Source organism: Osmerus mordax, chromosome 21 (genome assembly GCF_038355195.1).
Source record: "Osmerus mordax isolate fOsmMor3 chromosome 21, fOsmMor3.pri, whole genome shotgun sequence".
NCBI classification, from domain to species: domain Eukaryota; kingdom Metazoa; phylum Chordata; class Actinopteri; order Osmeriformes; family Osmeridae; genus Osmerus; species Osmerus mordax.
Genome location: NC_090070.1, coordinates 12163006 through 12190821, shown reverse-complemented (window position 1 = coordinate 12190821; position 27816 = coordinate 12163006). Strand labels below are relative to the sequence as shown.

Sequence of the window (27816 nt, the reverse complement as noted above, 5' to 3'; positions counted from 1 at the left end):
GGGCGACTGATGGATGTTAAAAGTCTCTATCCCTCCTCGAGCGCAGGGATGTGTCCAACCCCCTTTACCCTAGCAACGGTGGGTTACTACAACAAGCCGATGAGGCAGTGGGGGACAAGCATGTCACCTTTAACCTAAATGTTGTCACCGCCGGTTGATTCTCCCAGGGCGGCTATAGGGGCGGTCCGGAGCGCAACATGTGTACACAATCCCCTTGTTTCAAAACAAAGACAGAAACATCACAGAATAAGAGTTGGATTAGTGCACTGAGTTATAACTCGTGAGATTGCCCTGGAAATAGCATGTTATTAAGCGAAAACGGAAACTATTTTAGCCATTTGGGAGTCAGGTGGCTGAGCGGTTAGGGAAGCGGGCTAGTAATCTGAAGGTTGCTAGTTCGATTCCCCGCCCGTGCAAAATGACGTTGTGTCCTTGGGCAAGGCACTTCACCCTGCTTGCCTCGGGGAGAATGTCCCTGTACTTACTGTAAGTCGCTCTGGATAAGAGCGTCTGCTAAATGTAAAATGAAATGAAATGAACCATTTAATCTCTTAAAAATGTGTTATTATCAGTTTATTTTAAAGTGAACATTTCACTGCAATGCATTCAATGCATAGGCTACATACGATACATATAAATCGAAACTATTTAAATTATGTGATTGATTATTTCTTTAGTAAATGTATTAGAGTTACATCTTAATATATTGCAAATCTAAATTTGACAGTTCAAATTGAGCAATATTCGGACAGTCCTGTAGGGGGCGGTATAGTTTTGGCCAATTGTTGCATTCGTTCGGCAATGCTTAGCTCTGATTGGTCCAGGCACCAGGGGATTAACACGTGGGCCCACCTCTTCACTCCCGGAAACTGACAGTCAGCTGATTTGTTATTATTGACAGAGGCACCGTAGATTGTCAGCGCATTGACACGCTCCTGGGAGAAAATAAACGTTGTTTTCCCCTCCTTTTCCATCTCCTCTACCCTCCGCTCCCCCTTACTATGGACGAGACTAGCCCACTCGTCTCTCCAGTCCGGGACTCCAACGATTTCAGCTACTGCCCCACAGAGCCCACTAGTCCTCGGGTCGGATTTGGTAGTACCCCGGGCTCAGTGGTACGCATCCCAGCTGGAAGCCCAGGATGCAGTCGGGAGCGACAACCGCTGTTGGACCGGGGCGGCTCACCGCGAGAAGCGCATAGGAACGAGTTCCTGGAGGATCCCGAGTTTAGAGAAATAATCCGTAAAACCGAGCGAGCGATAGAGGAGGGGATCTATCCTGAGAGGATTTACCAGGGGTCTAGCGGAAGTTACTTTGTCAAAGATTCACTAGGGGTAAGAGAAAAACTACGAACTCTTCGTTAGTCGTAGCTTCATTGTAAGTTAGTAAATCGTTAGATTGCTGCAGCAGGCTCCATTAATGACCAACATACTACAAATCAGTCTGTGAAATGTGGTGCACGGTAGAGGAGGGTAGCATTAACTGGCGCTTGTGTGTGTGTGTGTTCGAACTGCCACTGTACCGTGTGTCTGTGTGTAGCTAGCAAGCTTACTGACCTCACAGTTACAACCGTAACACGACCCCATTACTGGTGTTACTTCTGCAGCTATATAACTTGCTAGTACTGTACTCTGCACTTTGCTAGTCCATTGAGATAATTGTCTGTCTGTCTGAATTCTTATACTTTTAAACTTCGAGTTTTGTGCTAATATTTCCTATCTGATGCACTTAGCTATCCGACTGGCTGGCGATAGAGCCAGCTCGTGGTTAAAAGCGTTGGCACTGATCTAGCTTGCGCAAAGTTCGGGGGCAATCCAATATTTCAGAAGTCACCGGTAGCGTCATCTTTCAGCACAGCCAGGCTGACGGTCGGTCGGTAGGTCACCAGTGATAATCGGTGGTGTAGGGCTTGTCACGCGCTTCCCAAAGCGCCCACGATCACAGCGAGATGAGCAGTCACAAGTTCGCTTTGTTCTTGGTTTAGTGTCTGTCATGATGACTGTAAAAACGAGCAAGCAGGTTCTAAAAGAGGGCATCCCTCGCGCCTCCCAAGGTTGCTTCCAGTCTTGGGGGAGTTATTCCACTCTCGAGGTTTGAGGAGGGTTACAGACGCTGATCTGTGGACACACGTGAAGCCCTCTGTTACATTGCTCGTGAACATCGCTATACAAATAACGTTTGATTAGGTTTGACCTCTAGGGCTACGTGGATGTACTGAAGTGCATCCTATGCATTAAAGACATCCAGCTCCGAAGCTGTCCTGACAGTAAGGATAGTGTCAGTCGTTTTGTCTTGGGCCTTTTGTATTCAATTGATTTGTAGGCTGAACCAGATCATTATATTATTTTAATGGGATAAAGGTACATAGAGCAGAGCGTAAACAACTAGATTGTGACACATTCAGCTTTGATGTGTGGCAGGTTGTCACTATCAGGAAGTGTGGCTGGACTTTGGATGCTGCATGTTTTGTTACGGTGTCAGAAACTCAGTCTCACTTCCTGAAAGAAATTCCTATGACACACACTCAAGTTTCCAGTAAACCCAGGCAGTATAATCTTAGAGGTTGGTATAGCCTGTAATACTGTAATCCTTCACACGCACGATCTCTCATACTTGTAGTAGCGTATATCCTACCAACGTGTATTTGGGGGGAGTCAGATGGCTGAGCGGTTAGGGAATCGGGCTATTAATCAGAAGGTTGCTGGTTCGATTCCTGGCCGTTCAAAATGATGTTGTGTCCTTGGGAAAGGCACTTCACCCTACTTGCCTCGGGGGGAAAATCCATGTACTTACTGTAAATCACTCTGGATAAGAGCGTCTGCTAAATGACTAAATGCAATGTTTATTTGACTTAATGTAATGTGTATTTGTCGCTATGCGTGTGTGTGCTCTTCAGAAGATCATCGGGGTGTTCAAGCCGAAGAACGAGGAGCCGTACGGCCAGCTGAACCCCAAGTGGACCAAGTGGCTCCAGAAGCTGTGCTGCCCCTGCTTCTTTGGCCGGGACTGCCTGGTGCTGAACCAGGGCTACCTGTCTGAGGCCGGGGCCAGCCTGGTGGACCAGAGGCTGGAGCTCAACATCGTCCCCAGGACCAGGGTAGGACACACACTCTCTCTCTCTCTCTCTCTCTCTCTCTCTCTCTCTCTCTCTCTCTCTCTCTCTCTCTCTCTCTCTCTCTCTCTAACACACATACATGCTGTCTCTAACACACACACTCTGTCTCTCTCTAAAGGTCGAAATATACTACTCCGACTCCGTTACGGACAGACAGACAATTTGTTGAGTTTATAGTACTCCGAAGGCTGTGGGTGCTGAAAACAATTCACCGCCAGAAAAGTAGGTGAGGCAACGTTTGAGAACATGACGTCTTTGTGTGTGGAACCAATTGCGGACCAATCACAGCCAAGGGGTATCCGTAAAATTACGGACTAGTGGACGGATAGTTAGGAAAATCAGAAGGTGCACGTAGAGCTCTCTGAGGGGCTCGGAGAGGGCGTTCCACATCGGAGAGGGCGTTCCCTGTGTCCGTCTCCGTGAAAACGGAGTAGTATAATTCGGCCTTAACACACACACACTGTTCCTTAACACACACTCACACTCTCTGACACACACACAGACACAAACATATACACACATTCTGTCTCTAACACCCACACACACACACACACGCTCTCTCTCTCTCTAACACACACACACAAACCTTTTTTAAACACTGCCTCTCTCACCCCCTCACTCTCCACCCTGCCTCTCTCACCCCCTCACTCTCCACCCTGCCTCTCTCATCCCCTCACTCTCCACCCTGCCTCTCTCACCCCCTCACTCTCCACCCTGCCTCTCTCATCCCCTCACTCTCCACTCTGCCTCTCTCATCCCCTCACTCTCCACCCTGCCTCTCTCATCCCCTCACTCTCCACCCTGCCTCTCTCATCCCCTCGCTCTCCACCCTGCCTCTCTCACCCCCTCACTCTCCACCCTGCCTCTCTCACCCCCTCACTCTCCACCCTGCCTCTCTCACCCCCTCACTCTCCACCCTGCCTCTCTCACCCCCTCATTCTCCACCCTGCCTCTCTCACCCCCTCACTCTCCACCCTGCCTCTCTCATCCCCTCACTCCCCACCCTGCCTCCGTCTCTCTCCAGGTGGTGCACCTGGCCAGCGAGACGTTTAACTACAGCGCCATAGACAGAGTCAAGTCCCGGGGCAAGAAACTGGCCCTGGAGAAGGTGCCTAAAGTGGGACAACGCTTTCACAGGATCGGCCTGCCTCCCAAGGTAATCTAGCCTAGCCTAGCCTAGCATATCTGACATGTATCCCCAAGGTAGCAAAGCGTAGCCTTGCCTAGCATATCTGACATGTATCCCCAAGGTAGCCTAGCCTAGCATATCTGAAAGGTATTCCCAAGGTAGCCTAGCCTAGCCTATCTTAACATATCTAACAGGCATTCCCTCCAACCAGGTGGGCTCGTTCCAGCTCTTCGTTGAGGGCTACAAAGACGCAGATTTCTGGCTGCGGCGGTTTGAAGCGGAGCCTCTTCCGGAGAACACCAATCGGCAGCTGCAGCTGCAGTTCGAGCGCCTGGTCGTCCTCGACTATATCATCAGGAACACCGGTCGGTAACCGCGGCGACGCTCGTGGGCTTATGAAAGGGCTGGGTCAGAGGGGTCTGGTGTCTCTGGTTGGGTGTTCAGGGTGTGACTGGGATCTCTGTTCACAGACCGGGGGAACGACAACTGGCTTCTGAAGTATGACTGCCCCATGGAGGGGAATAGGGTGAGGTCACACATACACGTTCACAGACGGACACGCACACACACAGCCCCGGTACCTCTCTGTTTACATCCCTCGTTCCTGTTTCACTGCTCTCCTTCTTACTTTTTTTCCCTCCCCCCCTTTCCCTCCCCCTTTCCCTCCCCTTTTCCCTCCCCCTTTCCCTCCCTCCCTCCCTCCCTCCCTCCCTCCCTCCCTCCCTCCCTCCCTCCCTCCCTCCCTCCCTCCCTCCCTCCCTCCCTCCCTCCCTCCCTCCCTCCCTCCCTCCCTCCCTCCCTCCCTCCCTCCCTCCCTCCCTCCCTCCCTCCCTCCCTCCAGGACACAGACTGGGTGGTGGTGAAGGACCCCATCATCAGGCTGGCAGCCATAGACAACGGCCTGGCCTTCCCCCTCAAACACCCGGACTCCTGGAGGGCCTGTAAACACAAACACACACACACACACCTACACACTGCAATGCACACCACACCCATCTTTTTAGTACTATTATATCTTTTTCATTATAATCATCTAGAGACACACCTGCACAGCATTTACAGCTTATCTCAAACCCACAAAAACAGAATCTCTATCTGGCCAATCAGAGCCAGCTTTACTAAGACTCGTCCACCCTTTGACCATTCCAGACCCGTTTTACTGGGCTTGGCTGGCCCAGGCCAAGGTGCCCTTCTCCCAGGAGATCAAGGAGCTGGTGCTGCCAAAACTGTCCGACCCCAACTTCATCAAAGACCTGGAGGAAGACCTCTACGAGCTGTTTAAGGTAGGGGAGAGGAAGACCTCTACGAGCTGTTTAAGGTAGGGAGAGGAAGACCTCTATGAGCTGTTTAAGGTAGGGAGAGGAAGACCTCTATGAGCTGTTTAAGGTAGGGGAGAGGAAGACCTCTATGAGCTGTTTAAGGTAGGGAGAGGAAGACCTCTACGAGCTGTTTAAGGTAGGGAGAGGAAGACCTCTATGAGCTGTTTAAGGTAGGGAGAGGAAGACCTCTATGAGCTGTTTAAGGTAGGGAGAGGAAGACCTCTATGAGCTGTTTAAGGTAGGGGAGAGGAAGACCTCTATGAGCTGTTTAAGGTAGGGGGAGGAATGGAGAAGGAGAGAGGGAGATATACTACACATATAAGAGAGAGAAAGAGATAAGGAAAAGGGAGGAGTACAAAAGTGAGAAGAAAGTATAACTTTTATGTTCAGTTAAAGTCCTACTAATGTGTGTGGTGTGTGTGTGTGTGTGTGTGTGAGACAGAAAGACCCAGGCTTTGACAGAGGTCAGTTCCACAAACAGGTGGCGGTCATGAGAGGACAGGTGAGTTGCCGTGGTAACCTTGCTTCCGTCAGGTGATGTACACACCTATACAAACTGACCTTCCATGTTCCCCATTTACCTCCTCCCTTCACCCCCCATCCCATCCTTCTTTCCTCCTCCTCTCCTCCTCCCTCATCCCTTCACCCCCCATCCCATCCTCCTTTCCTCCTCCTCTCCTCCTCTCCTCCTCCCTCATCCCTTCACCCCCCATCCCATCCTTCTTTCCTCCTCCTCTCCTCCTCCCTCATCCCTTCACCCCCCATCCCATCCTCCTTTCCTCCTCCTCTCCTCCTCCCTCATCCCTTCACCCCCCATCCCATCCTCCTTTCCTCCTCCTCTCCTCCTCTCCTCCTCCCTCATCCCTTCACCCCCCATCCCATCCTCCTTTCCTCCTCCTCTCCTCCTCCCTCATCCCTTCACCCCCCATCCCATCCTCCTTTCCTCCTCCTCTCCTCCTCCCTCATCCCTTCACCCCCCATCCCATCCTCCTTTCCTCCTCCTCTCCTCCTCCCTCATCCCTTCACCCCCCATCCCATCCTCCTTTCCTCCTCCTCTCCTCCTCCCTCATCCCTTCACCCCCCATCCCATCCTCCTTTCCTCCTCCTCTCCTCCTCCCTCATCCCTTCACCCCCCATCCCATCCTCCTTTCCTCCTCCTCTCCTCCTCTCCTCCTCCCTCATCCCTTCACCCCCCATCCCATCCTCCTTTCCTCCTCCTCTCCTCCTCCCTCATCCCTTCACCCCCCATCCCATCCTCCTTTCCTCCTCCTCTCCTCCTCTCCTCCTCCCTCATCCCTTCACCCCCCATCCCATCCTCCTTTCCTCCTCCTCTCCTCCTCTCCTCCTCCCTCATCCCTTCACCCCCCATCCCATCCTCCTTTCCTCCTCCTCTCCTCCTCCCTCATCCCTTCACCCCCCATCCCATCCTCCTTTCCTCCTCCTCTCCTCCTCTCCTCCTCCCTCATCCCTTCACCCCCCATCCCATCCTCCTTTCCTCCTCCTCTCCTCCTCTCCTCCTCCCTCATCCCTTCACCCCCCATCCCATCCTCCTTTCCTCCTCCTCTCCTCCTCTCCTCCTCCCTCATCCCTTCACCCCCCATCCCATCCTCCTTTCCTCCTCCTCTCCTCCTCTCCTCCTCCCTCATCCCTTCACCCTCCATCCCATCCTCCTCTCCTCCCCCCCCCCCCCCCCGCTCCCAGATCCTTAACCTGAGCCAGGCCATGAAGGAGGGCAAGTCCCCCCTGCAGCTGGTCCAGATGCCCTCGGTCACCGTGGAGACAGCCCGGGCGCCCCAGAGAGCTAGCTCCGAGTCCTACACACAGAGCTTCCAGAGCAGGAAGCCCTTCTTCACCTGGTGGTAGAGGGGGGGCACAGGGAGGAGGGACTAGGAGGAGGAGGGAGGAGACTGCCAGAGGGATGTGTATGTGAGAGAGACAGAGAGAAAGAGACAGAGAGACAGAGGAAGAGAGACAGAGGAAGAGAGAGAGAGGCAGAGAGAGAGAGAGTGAGAGAGAGAGAGACACAGAGAGAGAGAGAGACACAGAGAGAGAGAGAGAGACACAGAGAGAGAGAGACACAGAGAGAGAGAGGCACAGAGAGAGACACAGAGAGAGAGACCAGGAAGTCCTCCCTCCACTCCCTTCAGACAGAGAGGAGGGTGGGAGGAGAGGACAGATCTCTCCTTCTGTTTGTGTCTGTGCCTTGTGAAGAGGAGGAGGAGGAGGATGAAGATGTCAGACTTTCCGACAGGCTACGAAGTCTTCAACTAACTACTGGACATTGGTGAACACACACACACACGGGTGAAAGCCTCTCACTCGTTCTTTGAAGCGTGGAGGTGTGACATTCCTCCTGGCTTCTCACGTATGAACAAACTCAATGGACTCTCTGGTCTCTCCTGCCCCCTGCTGTTAGGAGGTGAAACTGCAGGTAGCGATGCCAGCAGACAGACACAGATACTTCAAACATCAGACAACAGGAAATATTCCATATTGGTACACAAGAACAGGAAATGGAGAGGTGTGTGTGTGGGGGGTGCAGGTCCCTGTATGATATGAGTGCAAACCTAACTGTAGGACAACTGAGCATGTGCAGGAGGATTGGAATAGTCCATATGGATGATGGTGTGTGTGTGTGTGGGGGGGAGAGGCAAAGTGCTTCTACCCATCTCCCCCACCCACCCTGAATCTGTGTCTTGGTGTAGTCCATTTTGATCATTTCTTTCCCCAAATATATATATATATAATTTTTTTTGTACAGGATTTAATCTTTTTTTTAACCCAAACATCAACATGTCCTGCTGTGTCTGCAAGGCTGCTCTGAATCATGTGGGGACGAGACACTGAATCATTTGTATGTATTTAATGAAACATTACAACAACATAATTATTAATACAAAACCCTTGTCAGGTTTTTAATTGGGGGTGAAGGACATTGTCTTAGACCTTGCAGCTTCTCGGCGTGACTTTAGTGTGTCACACACACACACACACACAGTGAGATAGAACTGTGGTTGTCTTGCTCAGACTTACTATGTGGATAGGGTCTTCATGATGTCACAGCTTTTGATTGACAGCGTCTCCATAGCAACGCTGGCTTTGACTCAACAGCCCATCTAAGTCACTGCCAGAACATGAGTCGAAAGGTATCTTGATTGGTTGATTGGTCCGCTTGTCCTCCCGCAAACAACCACTCTTGAATAACAATGCCCCGCACTGATTGGTGGAGAAGGGGTTGTGAGGTCAGTGGAGGATGCGATGGAGGTAGCGTTCCGGATCCTTCTTTACTTCCTGTCGGTTGACCCCTGACCTCCAGGTGGTAAACCCACCGGGTGAGCAGGGTGGTCTCTCACAGGTCCTCTCCGTCTCAACCAATGGTCCCTCCGCGTCAGCTGACTGGTCTGGGGTGGGGTCGTCCCCCTCCTCGCCTCCAGGGGGCACCAGAGAGCCTTCTCTGATCCTGAGAGAGGAGGTGAGGTGGAGGAAGAGTGTGGGGAAGACAGGATGAGACAGAGTGTTTTTTAGACCCCTTCATCTTTAGTCTCTCTTCAAGTCTCCTCCCTCCCTCACCTCCCCTCACCTCAGTTGTCCGAAGGCTCTGAGCCAGCGAGGTTCTCGGAGTCCCTCTGCCCTCCGGCCCATCCTGGTCCTCGCTCTGGCTCTCATCCCCACCAGGGCCTGGGCTAGCACGCCTCCTTCCTCCTCCTCCTCCTCCTTCCTCTCCTCCTCCGCCTCCTCCGCCTCCTCTCCTCCCCCCCTGCCTCCCTGTCCTCGCCCCCACACCAGCCGAGCCCTGTGCTCCGCATCCCTGTCCCCCGCCACGTGGAACAGCCTCCGCAGCTGCCGCAGGTTCACCCCCGCAAAGATGTTGGAACAGCCCGTCTTCCTGCTTTGGCGCCAGAGCAGGGACTGACCATCCTCACCCGACGGGGGTGCATCGCCCTCCATGGCTCAGGGGCTGACGGCAACTGGAGGAGAGAGAAGGGGGGGGGGGAGGATGGAGGGGAGAGAGAGGAGGATGGAGGGGAGAGAGAGGAGGATGGAGGGGATAGAGGCAGATGGAGGGGAGAGAGAGGAGGATGGAGGGGAGAGAGGCAGATGGAGGGGAGAGGAGAGAGGAGGATGGAGGGGAGAGAGGCAGATGGAGGGGAGAGGAAAGAGGAGGATGGAGGGGAGAGAGGCAGATGGAGGGGAGAGGAGAGAGGAGGATGGAGGGGAGAGAGGCAGATGGAGGAGAGAGGAGGATGGAGGGGAGAGAGGCAGATAGAGGACAGAGGAGGAAGGAGGGGAGAAGAGAGAGGAGGATGGAGGGGAGAGAGGAGGATGGAGGGGAGAGGCAGATGGAGGGGAGAGGAGGATGGAGGACGGGGTGAGGAAAGAAGGAAAGAGGGAGGGGTTTCTGAGACAGAGTGGAACCTGTATCTGGACAAACAAAATGAAAGATTAGGGCGTGAGGAAGAAACAACAGCTGGTGCAGTTTAACCTCCCAGATCTCTTCCTTGGCAACCGTTACCTGGTTACACTGTTTGATTGGCAAGTGCAACCTGTTCTTCGGCTGAATGTCTACACACCGTAGGGGTCAGAGACACACCTAACACATTAAGCCTGCTTATACGCAAGGAGGACGATGGGGAAGTACATTTACATTTAGTCATTTAGCAGACACTTATCAAGTAGGGTGAAGTGCCTTGCCCAAGAACACAACGTCATTTTGCACGGCCGGGAATCGACCCAGCAACCTTCAGATTACTAGCCCGATTCCCTAACCGCTCAGCCACCTGACTCATCCCACCCCTTCTCTACTCAAGTAGAGGAAAGTTTTCAAGTAGGTTGGGAACACAGGTAGACCTACACCCACACTGGTGCGCTAATAGACCTAAAGTCACATGGTCATTGAGAGTATGAACATATATGAATTACACATAACCTTCGGCATGAACATAAATAAACGTTTAACATAAGACACTGGTGAGACAGCACTAACGATCATAAGATGATGATGATGTAGTGGAGAAGGAAGGTGAGGAAGGTGATATTTGGGTTGTCAAGTCAAAGCAGAGGTTCCACTAATTTACAAAGATTTGCCGCACTACACGTCGCAGTGTAGCGGTGCAGAAACATTGAGATATTGGTAGAATGATGGTTAGAGCAGCGTGTAGAACCTAAAGTTCTGCGGAACATTCCTTTAGGAGGTTTACTTCCGTAGCTACTTCACGGGAAAATATCACCGCAGACCAAATACATTATCAAGGGGCAGACGCACTTTTATAGTGACGTTAGCTCATCATGGTAATAATTGTCCATATGACAACGCGTGGCAACAGGCATCAAGGCGTTCATATCTTTAAAAGACAAGGAGATAACTTACTTTTCAGCGCATTGTATCTCCGTAAAATGCCCGCCACGGAGGTCACTGTGTGTATCACGGAAACCTTGTAGGTAGCTCAGCAATGGGACGTTTAAAACAGCAGAAACTCAAAAACTTCCATGCTGCGGACCAAAGCATGCCGTCCCACGTTGCTCTTCAGTCACCGTCGTCCAATAGCAGGACTCGGGGACATTCTACTGCTCTCCCATACGTCCAAGCCGACCCACTTCTAACCAATTAAAGAACGCGGCTGCTCCGTCCGTCAGTGAGTCACATCACGCACTGTAAAAGGTATAATCCTGTAATGACGTCAAAGCCCCTGGCTCTCACCACTGAAACAATGGGAGCACGCAGACACGCCGGGGAAAACTGTCTTCCATCCCACCCTCTCCATGACAACAGCATTCCGCAGTGGAGCTACAGATTTTTGCGTGAAGTCACAACTGTGTAATCAACGTCTAACCCGCGTGAGTGTGGGCTGGGCGTTAGCCAAACAAACAGCCGCGTCCAGTAAGAAGACACAGGTGCATTTATAGCTAACGACTTAATGGACATGTTCCTAATCCACAGAGGAAACTTCTGGCCGTTTTCCTGATAGGAAGATGGGGACACCTTGACTAAACACCCTAATAATAGACATGTCGAAGTGAACTAGATAGGAATAGTTCCTTAACCCTTGTGCTACCTTCAGGTCATTGTGACCCACCGTCGTGTAGCGATACCTTTACCTAATAAATTAAGTATTATTTTTGTATTAGCCCTGCCACAGCCGTGTCGGTGCGACTCTTTTTACTGTCATCCATCCATCATCAGATTAATTCTGTGCAGAACTCAACCTCAGTTTGTAAAGTTAATAACTAATCCCTGATGTCATTGTGTTTAAGTCTAAATACTTTGACTATAAATACTTTTGATACTGGACTCGTTGATGAAGCAACAAAAAACACTTATTAAACTTGCGATAAGGAGTGTTGCATTGTTTTATCTTGTTCATTATAGTGTTTAAACTGAATGACAGTTTTTCTCAATCGCTCAGATACAATTACAAAATGTGTAACTTCATTCCCTAGACTTGAAAATGTCATTTTACAATTAAATTATAAAATAAACAATAAAGGGTGTCTGCTGAGCTTGATAAGAACCCTGGAGCAGGGAAACATCTAGAACATGCAGGACAGCGGACCCTGAGGAACGGGATTGAACACCCCTGATGTACAGCATAAAAATGGTGGAATCAACTCCCCACCTCCATCAGGGACACTGACTGTCTCCCCACCTTCAAGAAAAGGCTCAAGACGCACTTGTTCCGGGAGTACAACGGCACTTAGGAATGCTTGGCTGGACCTGATGTTAGTTTCCTCCAGGATCACAATGACTCGTATTGAGAGACTTGTTGCTCTTGTTGGTTAGTTGTAACGGTTTCAAATTCTTGTACTCGCTGTGAAATATTTTACTGTTGATTGTTTTCTTTCTACAGGTACACTCTTGCACTCTTGTGGGGAGTTTCATGTTGTTCAATTGTAACTTGTTTAACTGCATGCTCTTATGGTTCTTCCCTTTGGCACTTATTTGGTTTTACACCATGTATGTTTCATGTTTTGGCTGCTCGCAATGTTTGGGGCTATTTCGTTGTTATGATAAGTGACTTATGCTCTTTTGTAAAGCTCTCTCTTGGAAGTCGCTTTGGATAAAAGCGTCTGCTAAATGCATAAATGTAAAAAAGTCCTTGCAGTTCTCTTTATTAACAGTAGATGGCAGCGTTGCACTCTCCTACCCGCAGACAGTTTGATCAGATCTGCACGTGTATCAAATGAACAGTGCTTTCCCACTTCACCGTAGGTATTTCCTAACGACCTGTGTGGGTGTTGTGGACAATGTTATCGTCATGCTAAAGCGAATGTACGGTGGCCCTGAAGTGCAAATCACACCCACTAACATGAGTGCATCCCCCAAATGAAACACTCCCTCCCAAATATGAGTCAACTCCCCCCAATTAGGATGACTTGCTCACCTCCCCCCAATACAAGAACACGTTCCCCCAAATGGGAAACGACATTACATTAACTCAAAACGTAAAGGGTTGGTAGTACTACACTTCGTTGCTGAATGGATGCAGTAACTAACAAGAAATTGATCGACAGAAGTACAAAATGCAATAGCCTGACAGAGTTACGTGCACCAGGACGTTTGTTTGGCTATCGAAGCATGTAGCAAGTAGTAGGCTACTTATGCAAAAGTATAAATTGCATGTTAAACGTCAAAATCGATAGCGAAACATCCTGGTCCACGTAAATCTGTCATTACCATGAAGTTGATCGTTTTGGTTGGAAGAAAATAAGAAACATTTGAGTTAACAATTCAGAGTCATGACTTGCACTACTCTTTATTTTAATCAGGGACATTCCTATGAAATAATCTTAGATATGCTGTTAACGTTTCACAACATTAAAATAAGTAGCCTATGCGCACGCTAAAAACACAGTTGAAGGAAGCAGGACTTTTCAGAAGAAAAAAACAATAGTCCACAACAGAAGAACGAAATGCCACAATGACAGAGTTACGTGGTCCAGGATAATTGTTTGGATATCGATTTCTACGTTTAACACGCAATATATACTTTTGCATAAGTAGCCTACTATTTGCTACATGCTTCATAGCCAAACAAATCTCCTGGTGCACGTAACTCTGTCAGGCTATTGCATTTTGTACTTCTGTCGATCAATTTCTTGTTAGTTACTGCATCCATTCAGCGACGAAGTGTTGTACCTACCCTTTCCGTTTTGATTTAATGTAATGTGTTTTTGAGGTAATGTAATGTCGTTTCCCATTTGGGGGAGCGTGTCCTTGTATTGGGGGGAGGTGAGCAAGTCATCCTAATTGGGGGGAGTTGACTCGTATTTGGGGGGGAGTGTTTCATTTGGGGGATGCATGTTAGTGGATGTGATTTGCACTTCAGGGCCACCCTGGTGGTTTGCACGTGTAACTCAAGATGTCTGAAAACGTTTTAATGTACAACAGCAGAAAATGCTAAGTACTGTTAGCATTAGTTGCGTGCATTGTGTTGCTGAATTGCCCTGTGCTCCCATGACCTCTAGTAAACTCTGGTGAAAAGCTTCAAGCTACATAGCCACCTAGATCTAGTGTTTGATTTACAGCTTCAAATTGAAAACAGAGGCGATATTTTGAGTAAAGATAAGTTTCTTAACATCTGTTGTCAATATTGTATTAAAGTAAAACTAAAAGTTAACATGAGGCCCAGAGTACAAAGCGTAACTGGTATTCCCTCAAGGCGAGAGAACTTGACACTTGAACTTGATTATCACAGACAATGCCACGAAACGTATTTGCATATTCCTCTGGTTTTGAGAGACACTCACACAGTAGGAATTTGAGTAGTGAGGTGTTCACTTTGCAGATGGCCCTGGGCTGCAAACGCAGGCTCTGTCAGGGGTACGGATGAGTCTGTAAGCACAGTGTGTGAGTAAAAAAAACTACTATTTTAAAACTCACACACTGCATCACTCAGAGCAGCAGTTTTCTAACGGTATCCAGTGGTTAGCTGCTAGTCTCCATTGAAGCGCTGTCAGAATGCAGGTACTTTGGTTTGCATCTTGCGCTGTTGATGGGGGCGTGGCCCAACATGTTGCGAATATGGGGCTTGTAGCATGTGACAAATGACAATATAAGACGACTTTGTAAAAAAAGTTTCTGTTCAGGAGGGTTTAAGGAGGGTTTTTTTGTGAGGTTGGGGGGGCCGGCAGGGTGGCCATTCTCTGACCAATGGTGGCCGTGGCCCCCCCAGGCCACCACATGGCTACGCCCCTGGATTGGACACTGTAACCAATAAACACTCGAACACGACTTTCACTTCAGCCAGGACATGCACGAAAAAGAACGTTAACGTCGATATGTAATTTTGCACTCAAACTGTTGTGTCCGGCTTTGAAAATAACAAATAATATGTTGCTAAAGTGTCTGTAATTGCATAGAGTGGTAAAAAAAAAAATTGGGTGAAAACTGGCCGATTTGCGAGTGCTAATCAACCATCACTAATAGCTAAGTTACAGTAGGCTACCTGTCACCCAGCAACTATTTTCAGGAATACAAATAAATACAAGTTAATCCCATGTGTGAGTGGATTTTTGTATATTTTAGAATGTAAAACTTGAAAAAGATTAAATGTAAAACTTATTTTCGTTGTCTTTTTCTGTAGATAAGTAGTTATTTTGTCCACCCTGATCAAATTCCTGGGTCTAACCTGCCACCCCAGTAGAAAGCTTCTGGCTTTTTAACCTTTTAGGAATCCTGTTAAATTTGCCTGAAAATGCCTAAACAGCATACCCAAAGTAAATTGAAAGCTGTTCTTTAACCATTTGGAGTACATGCATGTAAATGGTCTCTTTTGAAAGGTGACACTCTGAAGTTATGTCCTTGAACACAAGGAAAGTGAAACTTTCGATTTCCGCCTATATTTTGTTTTGAAAACAGAGGCCTGAAGAGGCCTAGAGGTGGTAGGTATTAGCTGGAAGACAGAATTGGACCACAGCTTGAAGCCTAACCCAATTCAAATCAAAAGTCAAACATAATCAGAATCAGATTTATTCGCCATGAAAGTTTGCACAGACAAGGAATTTGCTTTGGCAGGAAGGTGCATACAATAAACATATACCTAAAATTTAAATATGTGGACTATCTATACTAAGGGTACATAAACTAGCAGTACTAAGTGGGATTAGAATATAATTAAATATACAATAAAATAAAATATAAGTTGTCGTAAATTACAATATAAAAATACAAATATACAAATATTACAAAAAATACAAATGTACAAGATACCATTATTGTAATGCAGTGCAAAAAGCAGTGTGTTTTAAGCAAGAAGTCATTAGAGTCAATGTGGTCCCTTGGCCTTGTTGAAGAGGCCAACAGCGGAAGGGAAGAAACTGTTTTTGTGGCGTGAGGTATTGGTCCTGATGGACCGCAGCCTTCTGCCGGAGGGGAGTGACTGAAACAGGGAGTGTCCAGGGTGGGAGGAGTCGGCCACAATCTTCCTCGCTCGCCTCAGGGTCCTCGAGGTGTGCAGGGTTTTGTAATGTTTTCTTAGCCTACCTCAATTCTGGACTTCTGTGTGCGTGCTGCAGTGGCTGTTTGGCAAGCTCAGAAGAGCGTGCTGACATGGAATTCTGCTGGCATTGTTTTGTGTTTTCGGTTAAACTGCTTTGATTTTTCAAGCGTGAAAAAAAAGAAAGACTACAGCTCATTCAAAATTCTGCAGCTAGATTATTAACCAAAACTAAAAGGAGAGAACACATTAGTCCTGTCCTAGCTACTTTACACTGGCTCCCTGTTACCTTCAGAATTGACTTTAAGGTCCTTTTCCTCACATACAAAGCTCTACACGGACAAGGACCTAGCTACATTGCTAACTCCTTTATAAACTACACACCAGCTAGAACACTGCGATCATCAAATGCAGGCCTATTAGAGGTCACCAGAAGCAGTCATAAGAAGATTGGTGATTCGGCCTTTGTCAATTACGCCCCAAAACTATGGAACAAATTACCCATAAATATTAGGGAAGCAAACATTCTAGACATTTTTAAAAGACAGCTTAAAACCTACCTTTTTACCGAAGCATTTAAGTAATTTTATCTCAAAAGGGTTTTCCTACTTTTAAAGTTGTTTTCTCTCTTGAACAGAGATCTTATTGGGATTTTTATTTGAATTGTTTATCACTTGTATTATTGTTTTTATTGATTTTATGTAAAGCACCTTGAGCTACAATTCTTGTATGAAATGTGCTATATAAATAAAGTCTTACTTACTTACTTACTGTCAGGTATGAAGCAGATATGATGCAATGTGCAACATGTGAAGAACCTGAGCAGCAATATGTGCTGTGCTGTCCATTCCAAAAAACTGTAGCCGAGCAGGTTCTTGTGCAGAAGTGAATACACAACTCACATTCCTACTGTGTGAGTGTCTCTACAAAAGATAAAAGTATGTGAATATGCAAATTGTTTAACATTTAAGAAACATTCTGAATGTCCCATGCCTCAAGGGAATACCAGTCATGCTATGTATACAGGGGCGCCACCAGGAATTTTGGGCCCCATGAAAAAAAAAAAGGCACTCTGTGCCTTGTCCCTCTATACGGTGCCCCTGTATGTACGCTATGTGCCTTGTCTTTAAATTCCAAGATATTTTGTGAAAGATAACCTGTAGCGTGATCAGGGGCTTGGTTCAAGGAGACACAAACAGGTTCAGGTTCTAGCCCCAAAATAATGGTTTTGTATTAAATGAACAAGGAAGTAGGATTTTTGCTGCACAAAAATAAATGTATTCTTCTACTGGACCATCCAGGGCATTGGGACTGTGTGTTTTCTCTTTGTACTATCTGGTTCTGGACACCTCCTCCTCTCTCTCACCTCGCCACACTCTCCCTACCCCTGGAATTCAGGTCCACATTCTCTATCTGAATAACCCTGAGAGCAACAGGTGTTTGTTCATCACTTCCCACCTGACAGAGAACACGCCTACATGTGCTGACAGCAGGCAGGTGCAGAACAGAATAAAAAGGCCCATTTTAGGCATCATCAGCATCTTCACTTTGACTGAGGAGGAGAGAGCAGTGTGATCAGATCTACCTTCTAGTGCATGTAAGTACTAACATCTACCTGGGCACTTCATTGTTATTATATATATTTGCATTTGTTTTACTTCATTGGCAACACTGATAAATGTAATAAAAAATTACAAATGTTCATTGGATATAACATTTGGAAAATTTTCTATATATTTTGTGTTGTTTCTGGTTTATCTGTATTCTAAAATTTAAAACAAAACCACAAATACTCCCCTATGCTGTCATATAGTCAGGTGGCTGAGCGGTGAGGGAGTCGGGCTAGTAATCCGAAGGTCGCCAGTTCAATTCCCGGTCATGCCAACTGACGTTGTGTCCTTGGGCAAGGCACTTCACCCTACTTGCCTCGGGGGAATGTCCCTGTACTTACTGCAAGTCGCTCTGGATAAGAGCGTCTGCTAAATGTAAATGTTAATATATTTAAGCAATATAGTGCGAGTGGGGTAGGGATATTCCCTGGTGTTCGGCCGGAGACAAGAGGCTAGAGCTTTTATAAAACAATTTTATAGTTAATTAATTTTATAGTTAATTATAGCCAATTAACATTTAAACACAAAGTTATTGATTAAAACTAGAAAGGTACATTTCCTGAAGAAAATGTGTGTGTTTGCTGAAAGCAGTTGAAATGATTGTTTTGATGGCTTGAATAGTGAAGAAGGTTTTACAAAATGTTTAAAAGAGGTATGTGCTTTAAAAACAAAATGGTGACAAAAGTGTTAAAAGTACATCTGTCATTGTTATGCATTGCGATATTCTCTTACTGTTGAAAATGGAGGAAAAAAATGATGAAAAGAGTATCTTATTGACTTTCATACATTTTTAAGCGTTAAAAGTATTAAAGAATGAAAGACTGAGAAACAGAAAAAAGTTTGAAGTTAGAAAAATTGACAAATATTATGATGAAGATGTATATTGCATAACAGTTATCAATATCATAGCAGACAAAAGTATGTCAGCAGTATGAAGGTAAAAAAAGTGTTGCTTTGAAACCAAAATGGTGAGACAGTGTTAAAATCAAATCAAAATTTATTTGTATAGCCCTTTTTACACGCAAGCATGTCACAGAGGGCTTCACATACGCCCATAGAACTGCCCCTCAACCAACCTAGCCCCCCCGTGTTCGCTAAATCATAAATGGAGCCATTTTTTGTCGTGTGAATCTTGTAGAAAGCAATGACTGTACGTTTTACACGATCATAATATGTATATAACTGAAATACAATGACTTATTGTAACTTTGATTGTTTTTTGTATGTTTAAATAGTCAAACGCAATCGCTGCAACTGCACGATACTACTGTCGCATACGCTATCATGTTTGCTAATAATGTCAGTTATGTAATATATTTTATAATTAAGCACTTTTTCTACTTTCTCTTTTTTTTGTAGTTTCACTCCATTTCAATGTTGTCAGCTTGATAGGAAGTCAATAAAGGAACAACACATTGCAGTAGTCCAGTCGGGATGTAACAAATGCATGTATTCGTTTTTCAGCATCATCCTTTGAGAGGAATTTTCCTATTGTCTATGTTACGTAGATGGAAAAATGCAGTTCTGGTAATTTGCTTAATATGGTACTCAAACGAAAGGTCTGGGTCCATTGTGACTCCTAGAATTTTACCAGCTGGCTTTGAGAGACTTTGACGCCATATAAGTCTAAGGTCAGATTGGATACATTATTTCTGTATTTTTTAGGACCGAAAATTTGAATCTCTGTTTTATCCGAATTGAGAAGAAGGACATTTGCTGTTATCCAAGTTCTTAACCCGGAAACACATTTTTCCATTGCGTGTGGTAATTCTCCAGGCTTTATAGGCATATATAGCTGAGTATCATCTCCATAACAGTGAAAATCTACCCCAGAGCTTCTAATTATGTTTCCTAAAGGCAGAATATGAAGCGAGAATAACAGAGGGCCTAGAACTGAACCCTGTGGTACTCCGTATTTTACAGTGGAACTCCTGGATGAGCAGCCATCATAGTGGACAAATTGTGATCTGTCAGATAGATACGATCTAAACCACTGAAGTGAAGTACCAGAAATCAAATCAATCAAATCTGCGTCAAATGCTAATAGTAGATCATTGACTACTTTGGCTAATGCATTTTCAGTGCTGTGGTGATGACAAAATCCAGACTGGAGAGGTTCATAAAGCTGATTTAAGGAGAGGTGCTCAGTGAGCTGTTGTACCACTGCTTTTAGAGAAATGGCAAATTTGAAATTGGCCTGTAGTTGCTAAGACAACCTGGATCCAGGTTTGGTTTTTTAAGAAGGGGCTTAATAATTGCTTGTTTAAAATCGTCAGGGACTTGGCCGGTTACGATAGATTCATTAATAATACTAATCATGGGTGGTCCAATAATAGGGAGAAGTTCTGGTGGGTTTCGATAAATCTATCAGCTTTATGAACCCTTCCATAGAAATAGGGTTAAAGTGAGTTAGAGCCTCAACATGCAGCATGCTGGGTATAGAGGGAAATTCAGTGCTCATGGCTATTCCTCCAGGGCTAGCCTGTAGTTTGTCCCTTATTGCATAGATTTTTTGGTCAAAGAATTCTAGGAAGTCATTGGGAGAGAGATCTGTACTAACACCGTGTGTACTTTTCTTAGTGAGTTTTGCAACGGTATCAAATAGGAACTTAGTGTTGTGCTGGTTCTTACTAATCAACTTAGAGAAGTATTCTGATCTGGACCTGATGAGGACTTGCTTATACTCCATTAGGCTGTCCTTCCAGGCCAGGCGGAAAATCTCCAATTTAGTGGTACGCCACTTATGTTCTAGTTTTCTAGTGGACTTTTTGAGAGTGCGGGTTTCCTCTGAATACTATGGAGCCATGTTTCATCGCGGAGTGATTTATTATTAGCTGTGAAAAGTCAGAGTTGGGATGTCCTGGGATATTTCAACTCATGGAACGTCTCTCGTCCAATCAGAAACAGCTAAATAAGTCGATAGAACCCAATTGTTTTATAAATGTATATATATAATTATAATAATACATTAATATTAAGTCAAGTTCAAGTTTCACTAAGGCAGGCAGGTATTATTTAAGGCTGGACCAGGGACCTGCTTACAAAACTTAACTAATAACAGCTGGACTCTTTCTGGTACTGACATTACAGCTACAGAACCTTCTGCAAATAATAGCTATGTTTTTGGGAACGAGATGCACATTTTGACACCCTTCAAGTAGTGAAAACACTGTAGGATAAGTGAGTGCGATGACAAAAGTGTGCCTTGCTGATAGCAAGCAAACTAACTAACCTGAGCTTGTGTCACTCATGTGAATGTAAATGTTTTTAATTTTTTTTTGTCTGAGTAGAATGAAGCCTCGCATGATGATGATGTCAGAGGGTCTGTTGTTGCTCCTGGTCATACAAGCTCTTCATCATGCTTCAACCACAGCTGCTCCCACGACCACCACAGCTGGTATTTTTCATGTTAATTAATTGAATTTTTTTGTTGCCCCCTCTACTTTGTTGTCTATTCATTAACTCTATTTTATAAACTTTCTTTCACAACACTCTCTCTCTCTGTTCATCATTTCCTCTCTATCCTGAAGTCACTCCAGAGCTGGTGTGTGGGAGGAGCTACCTGGAGGTGGGTCTCCTCAAGTCTCAGCTAGCGGCCAAACGTCTGGACAACTCCTCTGCTCACCTGGCCGACCCCCGCTGCTCCTCCCAGGAGATTAACGGGACGGTGTGGTTCCAGATGGAGCGCTGGGAGGGCAGCTGTGGAACCACTCTGACGGTGAGGACACGGTTACTCTACCAGTCTGTCCATCTTTGTCAGTTTTTCAGTATTCCTGCCTGCCTGTCTCTAAACACCCGTTGTCTTCCTCCTTCTCTCTCCAGACTAACAGCAGCTATGCCATCTACTCCAACAGTCTGTTTATCTACACCATCAGTGAGACCTTGGTTCGACCCCTGATAATCCCTTTCTCCTGCCACTACCCTCTGGAGACAGTGGCCAGCCTGGATATGGCCATAAAACCATACCTGGAGTAGGTGGACCCTCACAAACTCAAACATTGACACACTTATTTTCCAACTCAATGGTTCTGACTTTGTTGTTTACTTGTTCCATATCTTGACAGACTTGAAGGTGCGATCAAAGAAGAGGGTGCCCAGGCCAGGGCCTCCATGTCTCTGTTCAGTGATGCCAACTACACAGCTCCTTACTCTGCAGGCCCGGTCACTCTGCCCCTGGGCTCCATCCTGCATGTGGGCGTGTCTGTTGAAGAGACGGACGCTGAGGCCTATGTGGTCGTTCTGGAGGACTGCTTCGCCACCCACTCCCCTGATCCTGATGACCTCCTGAAATACTTCCTCATCCAGGACAAGTATGTGAGGCTGGATATTAAAATACGTTTGTATTAGTGAGTGTGTGTGTGTTTGTGTCTAAAACTCATCATACCTCCAGATGTCCCGCCAACCGTCGCCAGGTGACCGTGGAGGAGAGTGGCTTGTCCCTCCAGGCTCGCTTCTCTGCGCTGCTGTTCCTGTTCCAGGGGGACTACAGGGACGTCTACCTGCACTGCAGCCTCAACCTGTGTGACCAGAGGAACTCCTCCTGCTCTCCTGTGAGTCCTCCCACCCTCCTTACTGGTCTCTCTGACTCTCTGGTCTCTCTGACTCTGATCTCCCTGGTCTCTCTGACTCCCTGGTCTCTCTGACTCCCTGGTCTCTCTGACTCTCTGGTCTCTCTGACTCTCTCTGACTCCCTGGTCTCTCTGACTCGCTGGTCTCTCTGACTCTCTGGTGTCTCTCCACAGATGTGTTCAGGAAGGTCTGTCCGCTCTGTCGACGAACTTGTACCCCTCAAGCCCGTCACCATTGGACCAATCACCTGTGAGTATAAACCACAGCCACAATAAGTCATGATGTTGTCATAGTTACAGTCTCCCTGGTAAGACTGTGTTGTTCCCTGACCTCTGACCTCCAGGGGCCCAGAGTCTGGAGTGAGCTGATGAAGTCACACCTTCCTCAGAACGGCTTAATGACCATCCCTATGGCAACCAGCTTAGGCTCTTGCATGTCATTTTTTTTTTTTTTACTTTTTTACTTGTAACCCATTAAATGGAAATTATGACAGAACACCCTGCAAGTTATTAACTATAAGCATTCAATTGTGGGTTACGGTTTATGAAGGTTTGCTTCTATAATTTGTCATTTTTACAATAGGGAATAGTGGGAACACTGGGTAATAAGTATACTTAATCACTGGGGCCTAGCATTAGTTGGACAATGTGCAGCTAAATGGCAGGGAACTGCCGCGAAATCACTCAATAGTTAATGGTTTTCATTCGAAATGAAAGCTGGCAGTAAATAATACACTCTAGAGTGAAAGATCCATATCTTTTTAATTTATGCGCTTAACTTTCCCAGCCAACATTTGAGATCTATCCAGTGTGTCCAGCTCATGTTTAGTTTAGCATGGCGAATACACCAACATTAAAAAACATGTAAAGTTGTGAACGCTTAGTATGATGCTTACCAGCTGCAATTTAGCTGCACATTGTCCAACTAATGCTAGGTTTAATGACTGGTCGTCTAATTAAATATCCGAATACATATTTACATTAAAAAACTATTCAACTTACTACGACTCTTATCCATTAATTTATACTGTTATGAGTGTGCTAACCGAATAATCTTTAAATGTTGCATTAAAGGTACATGCCCATGGATATTTTGAACTACTTACCAAATGACTAGCCATTGAAATCATCAGCATTCTAGTTTTGTTCTTATTGGGTGTGCTTTGCCTTTGGCAAGGGCACAACCTTTGTTCTCTCACATATATATTATTGGGTGTGCTCAAGCCTTCGGCGAGAGCACAACCTTTGTTCTCTCACATATATATTATTATTATTATTATTCTTTTTGTTTATTTTTTTTTGCCCCCCTAAAACTCAGTAAATACTTGGCCTACATAGACAACGTAGGTGTCAAAAGTTTCGTCTTGGTAGCGATTGAGTTGCTTCTATTGGAATTTACGTTCCGTTGCATGGTTTAAGCGTAAGTTAAGTTTTTGTGGCGAAAAGTGAAGCTAACGGTGGCTAATTTGCTAGCCACAGTCACTGACGTTACTAACGTCACTGCGTCACTAACGTCACGAAAACACGCGTGACTACCTTTGCCAGAACATTCGTTTCACATCTGTTAACTTGGGGGATAGCTAGGCTAACTATAGCTTTACTGCAAGGCAGCTGCAGAAACGCCACAAGAAAAGAGGCCAGGGTGATAACTATTTACTCATTTTACTTTGTGATATGACACACAATTGTGATGTGTAATGTACAATATAAGCTGATATTATTAAGGAAGTACATCTACTTTCGGAAACAGTAGTCTACTATTTCACTGAAGTATTAGCATCATGACATTAGCCTGTGTTTCCCGGGCAACACATACTACAGTGGTCTATGATGTAGCGTTATCTGTTTTCAATCGTTAAAATAAACATTCCTCACATATACATTTTCGTTGTAGGATTTATTCTGACATTAGAAAACTATTTGTTGGTGAAATTACCATTACCTGTGGTTTCAAACCAGTGTAGCTCACTGCAACGCTGTAGCTTACGTGAGACACACTACAAAAACATCTAGCTACAGTACACAGCTGTTTAGGAAGTCAAACGGCGACAGAAAATGTTCGGCACTCCCCTTACTTAAATCAAAAGTCTATCTAACTACTAACCTGAACTTCATTGCCACAGCCTAAACGTTGTCAATCTGTTCATGAAAATAATTAATTTCAGCCTAAACCATACAACGGAACGTTAAATCCAATTCAACCAACGCAATCGCTACCAAGACGAACACAGCAGTAGTCTAGTACTGTACCGTAGTAGTACAATTTACCGGGGCAGCTTCTCAACACAGGGCTATATCGCATTTTGCGTTGTTACTGACAATGATCGCTACCAGTGAGCTTTTTATGAATGAGCAATTTTCCACTAAATAAATGTCAAGCTTATTTACGTTTTGGGGGGCATATTTTCAGTTAGCAGATGGTACCGTTTGAATTGCGATTCCATCTTCTACTGCCGGGTAACGTCGTAGAATAATCTTCAAAGGGGTTGTTTATTCATGAATGAATGCAATATGAGTAGGCTAAATGCCTGAAAATATCATGAGAAGAGAAAAACTTAAAATGACGTTTAAATCATAGAGATTAGGTAAATTTTTACACCGGTCTGCAATAATGTCACGAAAACACGCGTGACTACCTTTGGCAGAACATTCGTTTCGCATCTGTTAACTTGGGGGATAGCTAGGCTAACTATAGCTTTACTGCAAGGCAGCTGCAGAAACGCCACAAGCAAAGAGGCCAGGGTGATAAATATTTACTCATTTTACTTTGTGATATGACACACAATTGTGATGTGTAATGTACAATATAAGCTGATATTATTAAGAAAGTACATCTACTTTCGGAAACAGTAGTCTACTATTTCACTGACATATTAGCATCATGACATTAGCCTGTGTTGCCCGGGCAACACATACTACAGTGGTCTATGATGTATCTGTTTTCAATCGTTAAAATAAACATTCCTCACATATACATTTTCGTTGTAGGATTTATTCTGACATTAGTAAACGATTTGTTGGTGAAATTACCATTACCTGTGGTTTCAAACCAGTGTAGCTCACTGCAACGCTGTAGCTTACGCGAGACACACTACAAAAACATCTAGCTACAGTACACAGCTGTTTAGGAAGTCAAACGGCGACAGAAAATGTTCGGCACTCCCCTTACTTAAATCAAAAGTCTATCTAACTACTAACCTGAACTTCATTGCCACAGCCTAAACGTTGTCAATCTGTTCATGAAAATAATTAATTTCAGCCTAAACCGTACAACGGAACGTTAAATCCAATTCAACCAACGCAATCGCTACCAAGACGAACACAGCAGTAGTCTAGTACTGTACCGTAGTAGTACAATTTACCGGGGCAGCTTCTCCACACAGGGCTATATCGCATTTTGCGTTGTTACTGACAATGATCGCTACCAGTGAGCGTTTTATGAATGAGCAATTTTCGGAGAGGGCACGGAGAGGGCGTTCCTTGACGGAGAGGGCGTTCCCTGTCTCCGTCTCCGTAAAAACGCAGAAGTATAAATCGGCCTTTACTTTCACCGATTCACACCGGTTACACACGCACACAGAAGTCCGGGTGTGAGACTCGGCAAATAAGTCAAAATTGAGGTAGGCTAAGAAAACATTACAAAACTAAAGAAAGTTTCTAAATGATAGGCATACCCATCATCTTATTTTGACTAAAACATAAAAAAAATATTACATGAAGCTCAATAAAACAGTATTTGCGCTCAAATGAAGGCAAAATAAATGTGTGTGCTGACTGCCCTCGCGTTAACTATTGATGTCTGCCAAAGCTGATATCAAACTTGCGTCCCTGAACTGTTGTATAGTGGGTTAAACAAGGGGAGTTTATATAGCTAGTATAGTGCATTGTGCGCAGCACGCTTGGAAGTAAAAAAAAAGGGATATGAATAGGGGCCTGTGTCCCAGCAGAGTTTTATGTCTCACAACACCCCTCATGGGAGGAACATATGTTGCCGTTTCAAACACTCCCTGTATAGCCTGTGATGTAAACAACTATATTTTCTATATATTCCTTCAAGGTTTTTTGTCTGACCTGCATGATGCGTCCTGTAATGATGATGTCAAGGGGCCTGCTGTTGTTCCTGTGCCTACTATCAGGTAGGATGTGAACCTGTATGACATTTAACTGTTAAAGTGTAACTAAACACACACATTTTCTGCCCCTTCATATTATCCAAAAAAGTCATAAGTTTGTTGAGGGATTGTTTTGTCTAACAATGCATGTGGTAATGTCACAAAGCCAGTCCTCCACCTCTTCTTCTTCTCCTCCTGTAGTGCTGTCAGAGGTCCTCCGGCCATCAGAGGGCAGCACTCACTGACACACCCGGATCTGCACTCCTCTGGTACTGCTTCAGGCTGAGCACAGAGGACACATTACTGATTACTCACTCAGAGAGAGAGAGAGAGAGAGAGAGAGAGAGAGAGAGAGAGAGAGAGAGAGAGAGAGAGAGAGAGAGAGAGAGAGAGAGAGGCTGGGGGTGAGAGGGAGAGGGAGAGCCAGTTCAAATGAATTGAATTGATTAGGAGAGAGTGAGAGAGAGATAGAGACAGATAGAGAGAGAGAGATAGAGAGAGACACAGAGAGACACAGAGAGAGACAGAGAGAGACAGAGAGAGAGACAGAAAGAGAGAGATAGAGACAGAGAGATAGAGACAGAGAGAGACAGAGAGAGACAGAGAGAGAGAGAGACTAACTTGTTCAGGTGTTTTGAGCCCTGTAGATGTGCGTGGTATTGCTCTATGGAGTTCAGAGTCACGTCACACACACTGCAGGTGTAGGAGCCCCGGAGACCTGTCCCCCCCCCCCACACACACACACACGCACGCACACACACACACGCACGCACACACACACACACACACACACACACACACACACACACACACACACACACACACACACACACACACACACACACACAAACCTATTGAGATCCCAAATCAATCCTAACCTACTACCCTCAACCCCCTTCCCCTTGACTCCTAACCCCCTAACCCCTGACCCCCTAACCCCCTGACCCCTAACCCCTGACCCCCTAACCCCCTGACCCCTAACCCCTTGACCCCCTAACCCCTTGACCCCTGACCCCCTAACCCCCTAACCCCTTGACCCCCTAACACCTTGACCCCCTAACCCCTAACCCCTTGACCCCCTAACCCCTGACCCCCTTACCCCCTGACCCCTGAACTGTGTTCTGGGTGGCGTCCATGCTGCCGGCCAGCTGCTCCAGGAGGCGGGCCCTGGCTGCGTTCCTGCGGTGTCTCTTCCCCTCGTAGTGCTGCCGGGACATCAGGGGGTTGTTGAACCACGCCCCACACAGGAAGCACAGCCGGCACGACGCCTCGCCATTGGTCAGGGGCCAGGAAACCGTTGAGGCCGGAGGCGGGGCTGTGACAGGGAGCGGATCTGATAGGCTGGGGGAGGAGTCTGTGAGGAAGAGGACGAGGAAATGTTGGGAGAAGTCGGTGTGAGGGTGTGTGTGTGTGTGCTTGCCTAAGGGAGAGAGTGTGTGTGTGTGTGTTACCGGCAGGGCCAAGGCCCCCCCCAGGAGCCCCCAGCAGGAGGCGGAGTCTCTTGGCGTGGGTCTTTCCCTGGTAGTGGGA

At 46.1% G+C, this 27816-nt stretch overlaps 3 protein-coding genes across 3 annotated transcripts in view; 2 read left to right on the top strand and 1 right to left on the bottom strand.

Moving 5' to 3' along the window:
* Positions 1-912: 912 nt before the first annotated feature.
* Positions 913-8476, top strand: pi4k2a (phosphatidylinositol 4-kinase type 2 alpha). The gene is made up of 9 exons (XM_067258839.1): positions 913-1334; positions 2897-3097; positions 4140-4271; positions 4456-4609; positions 4715-4770; positions 5086-5185; positions 5394-5527; positions 6006-6065; positions 7265-8476. The coding sequence occupies exons 1-9, from the start codon at positions 1002-1004 to the stop codon at positions 7424-7426; spliced, it is 1332 nt and encodes a 443-aa protein (XP_067114940.1). The 5' UTR covers positions 913-1001; the 3' UTR covers positions 7427-8476.
* A 13075-nt stretch (positions 8477-21551) lies between these two features.
* LOC136964894 (pancreatic secretory granule membrane major glycoprotein GP2-like) lies at positions 21552-22583 on the top strand. The gene is made up of 5 exons (XM_067258851.1): positions 21552-21577; positions 21671-21916; positions 21997-22156; positions 22349-22424; positions 22519-22583. The coding sequence occupies exons 1-5, from the start codon at positions 21555-21557 to the stop codon at positions 22536-22538; spliced, it is 525 nt and encodes a 174-aa protein (XP_067114952.1). The 5' UTR covers positions 21552-21554; the 3' UTR covers positions 22539-22583.
* A 3872-nt stretch (positions 22584-26455) lies between these two features.
* LOC136964959 (zinc finger matrin-type protein 4-like) overlaps positions 26456-27816 on the bottom strand; it is a 5466-nt gene continuing 4105 nt past the window's right edge. The window contains exons 4-7 of the mRNA XM_067258938.1: positions 27738-27816; positions 27386-27640; positions 26908-27004; positions 26456-26568 (exon numbers count right to left, since the gene is read on the bottom strand). The exon at positions 27738-27816 is cut by the window's right edge and continues 81 nt beyond it. Coding sequence (XP_067115039.1) covers positions 26511-26568; positions 26908-27004; positions 27386-27640; positions 27738-27816 — 489 coding nt within the window. The 3' untranslated portion in view covers positions 26456-26510. The remainder of the gene's footprint in view (positions 26569-26907; positions 27005-27385; positions 27641-27737) is intronic.

Excerpts from the sequence above, each read along its gene's own strand:
- pi4k2a (XM_067258839.1), top strand. The coding sequence starts at position 1,002 with ATGGACGAGACTAGCCCACTCGTCTCTCCAGTCCGGGACTCCAACGAT. Across the intron at positions 3,098-4,139 it reads ACATCGTCCCCAGGACCAGG|GTGGTGCACCTGGCCAGCGA; the intron begins GTAGGACACACA and ends GTCTCTCTCCAG. Across the intron at positions 5,528-6,005 it reads ACCTCTACGAGCTGTTTAAG|AAAGACCCAGGCTTTGACAG; the intron begins GTAGGGGAGAGG and ends TGTGTGAGACAG.
- LOC136964894 (XM_067258851.1), top strand. The coding sequence starts at position 21,555 with ATGGCCATAAAACCATACCTGGA. Across the intron at positions 22,157-22,348 it reads GGAACTCCTCCTGCTCTCCT|ATGTGTTCAGGAAGGTCTGT; the intron begins GTGAGTCCTCCC and ends GTCTCTCCACAG. Across the intron at positions 22,425-22,518 it reads CACCATTGGACCAATCACCT|GGGCCCAGAGTCTGGAGTGA; the intron begins GTGAGTATAAAC and ends TCTGACCTCCAG.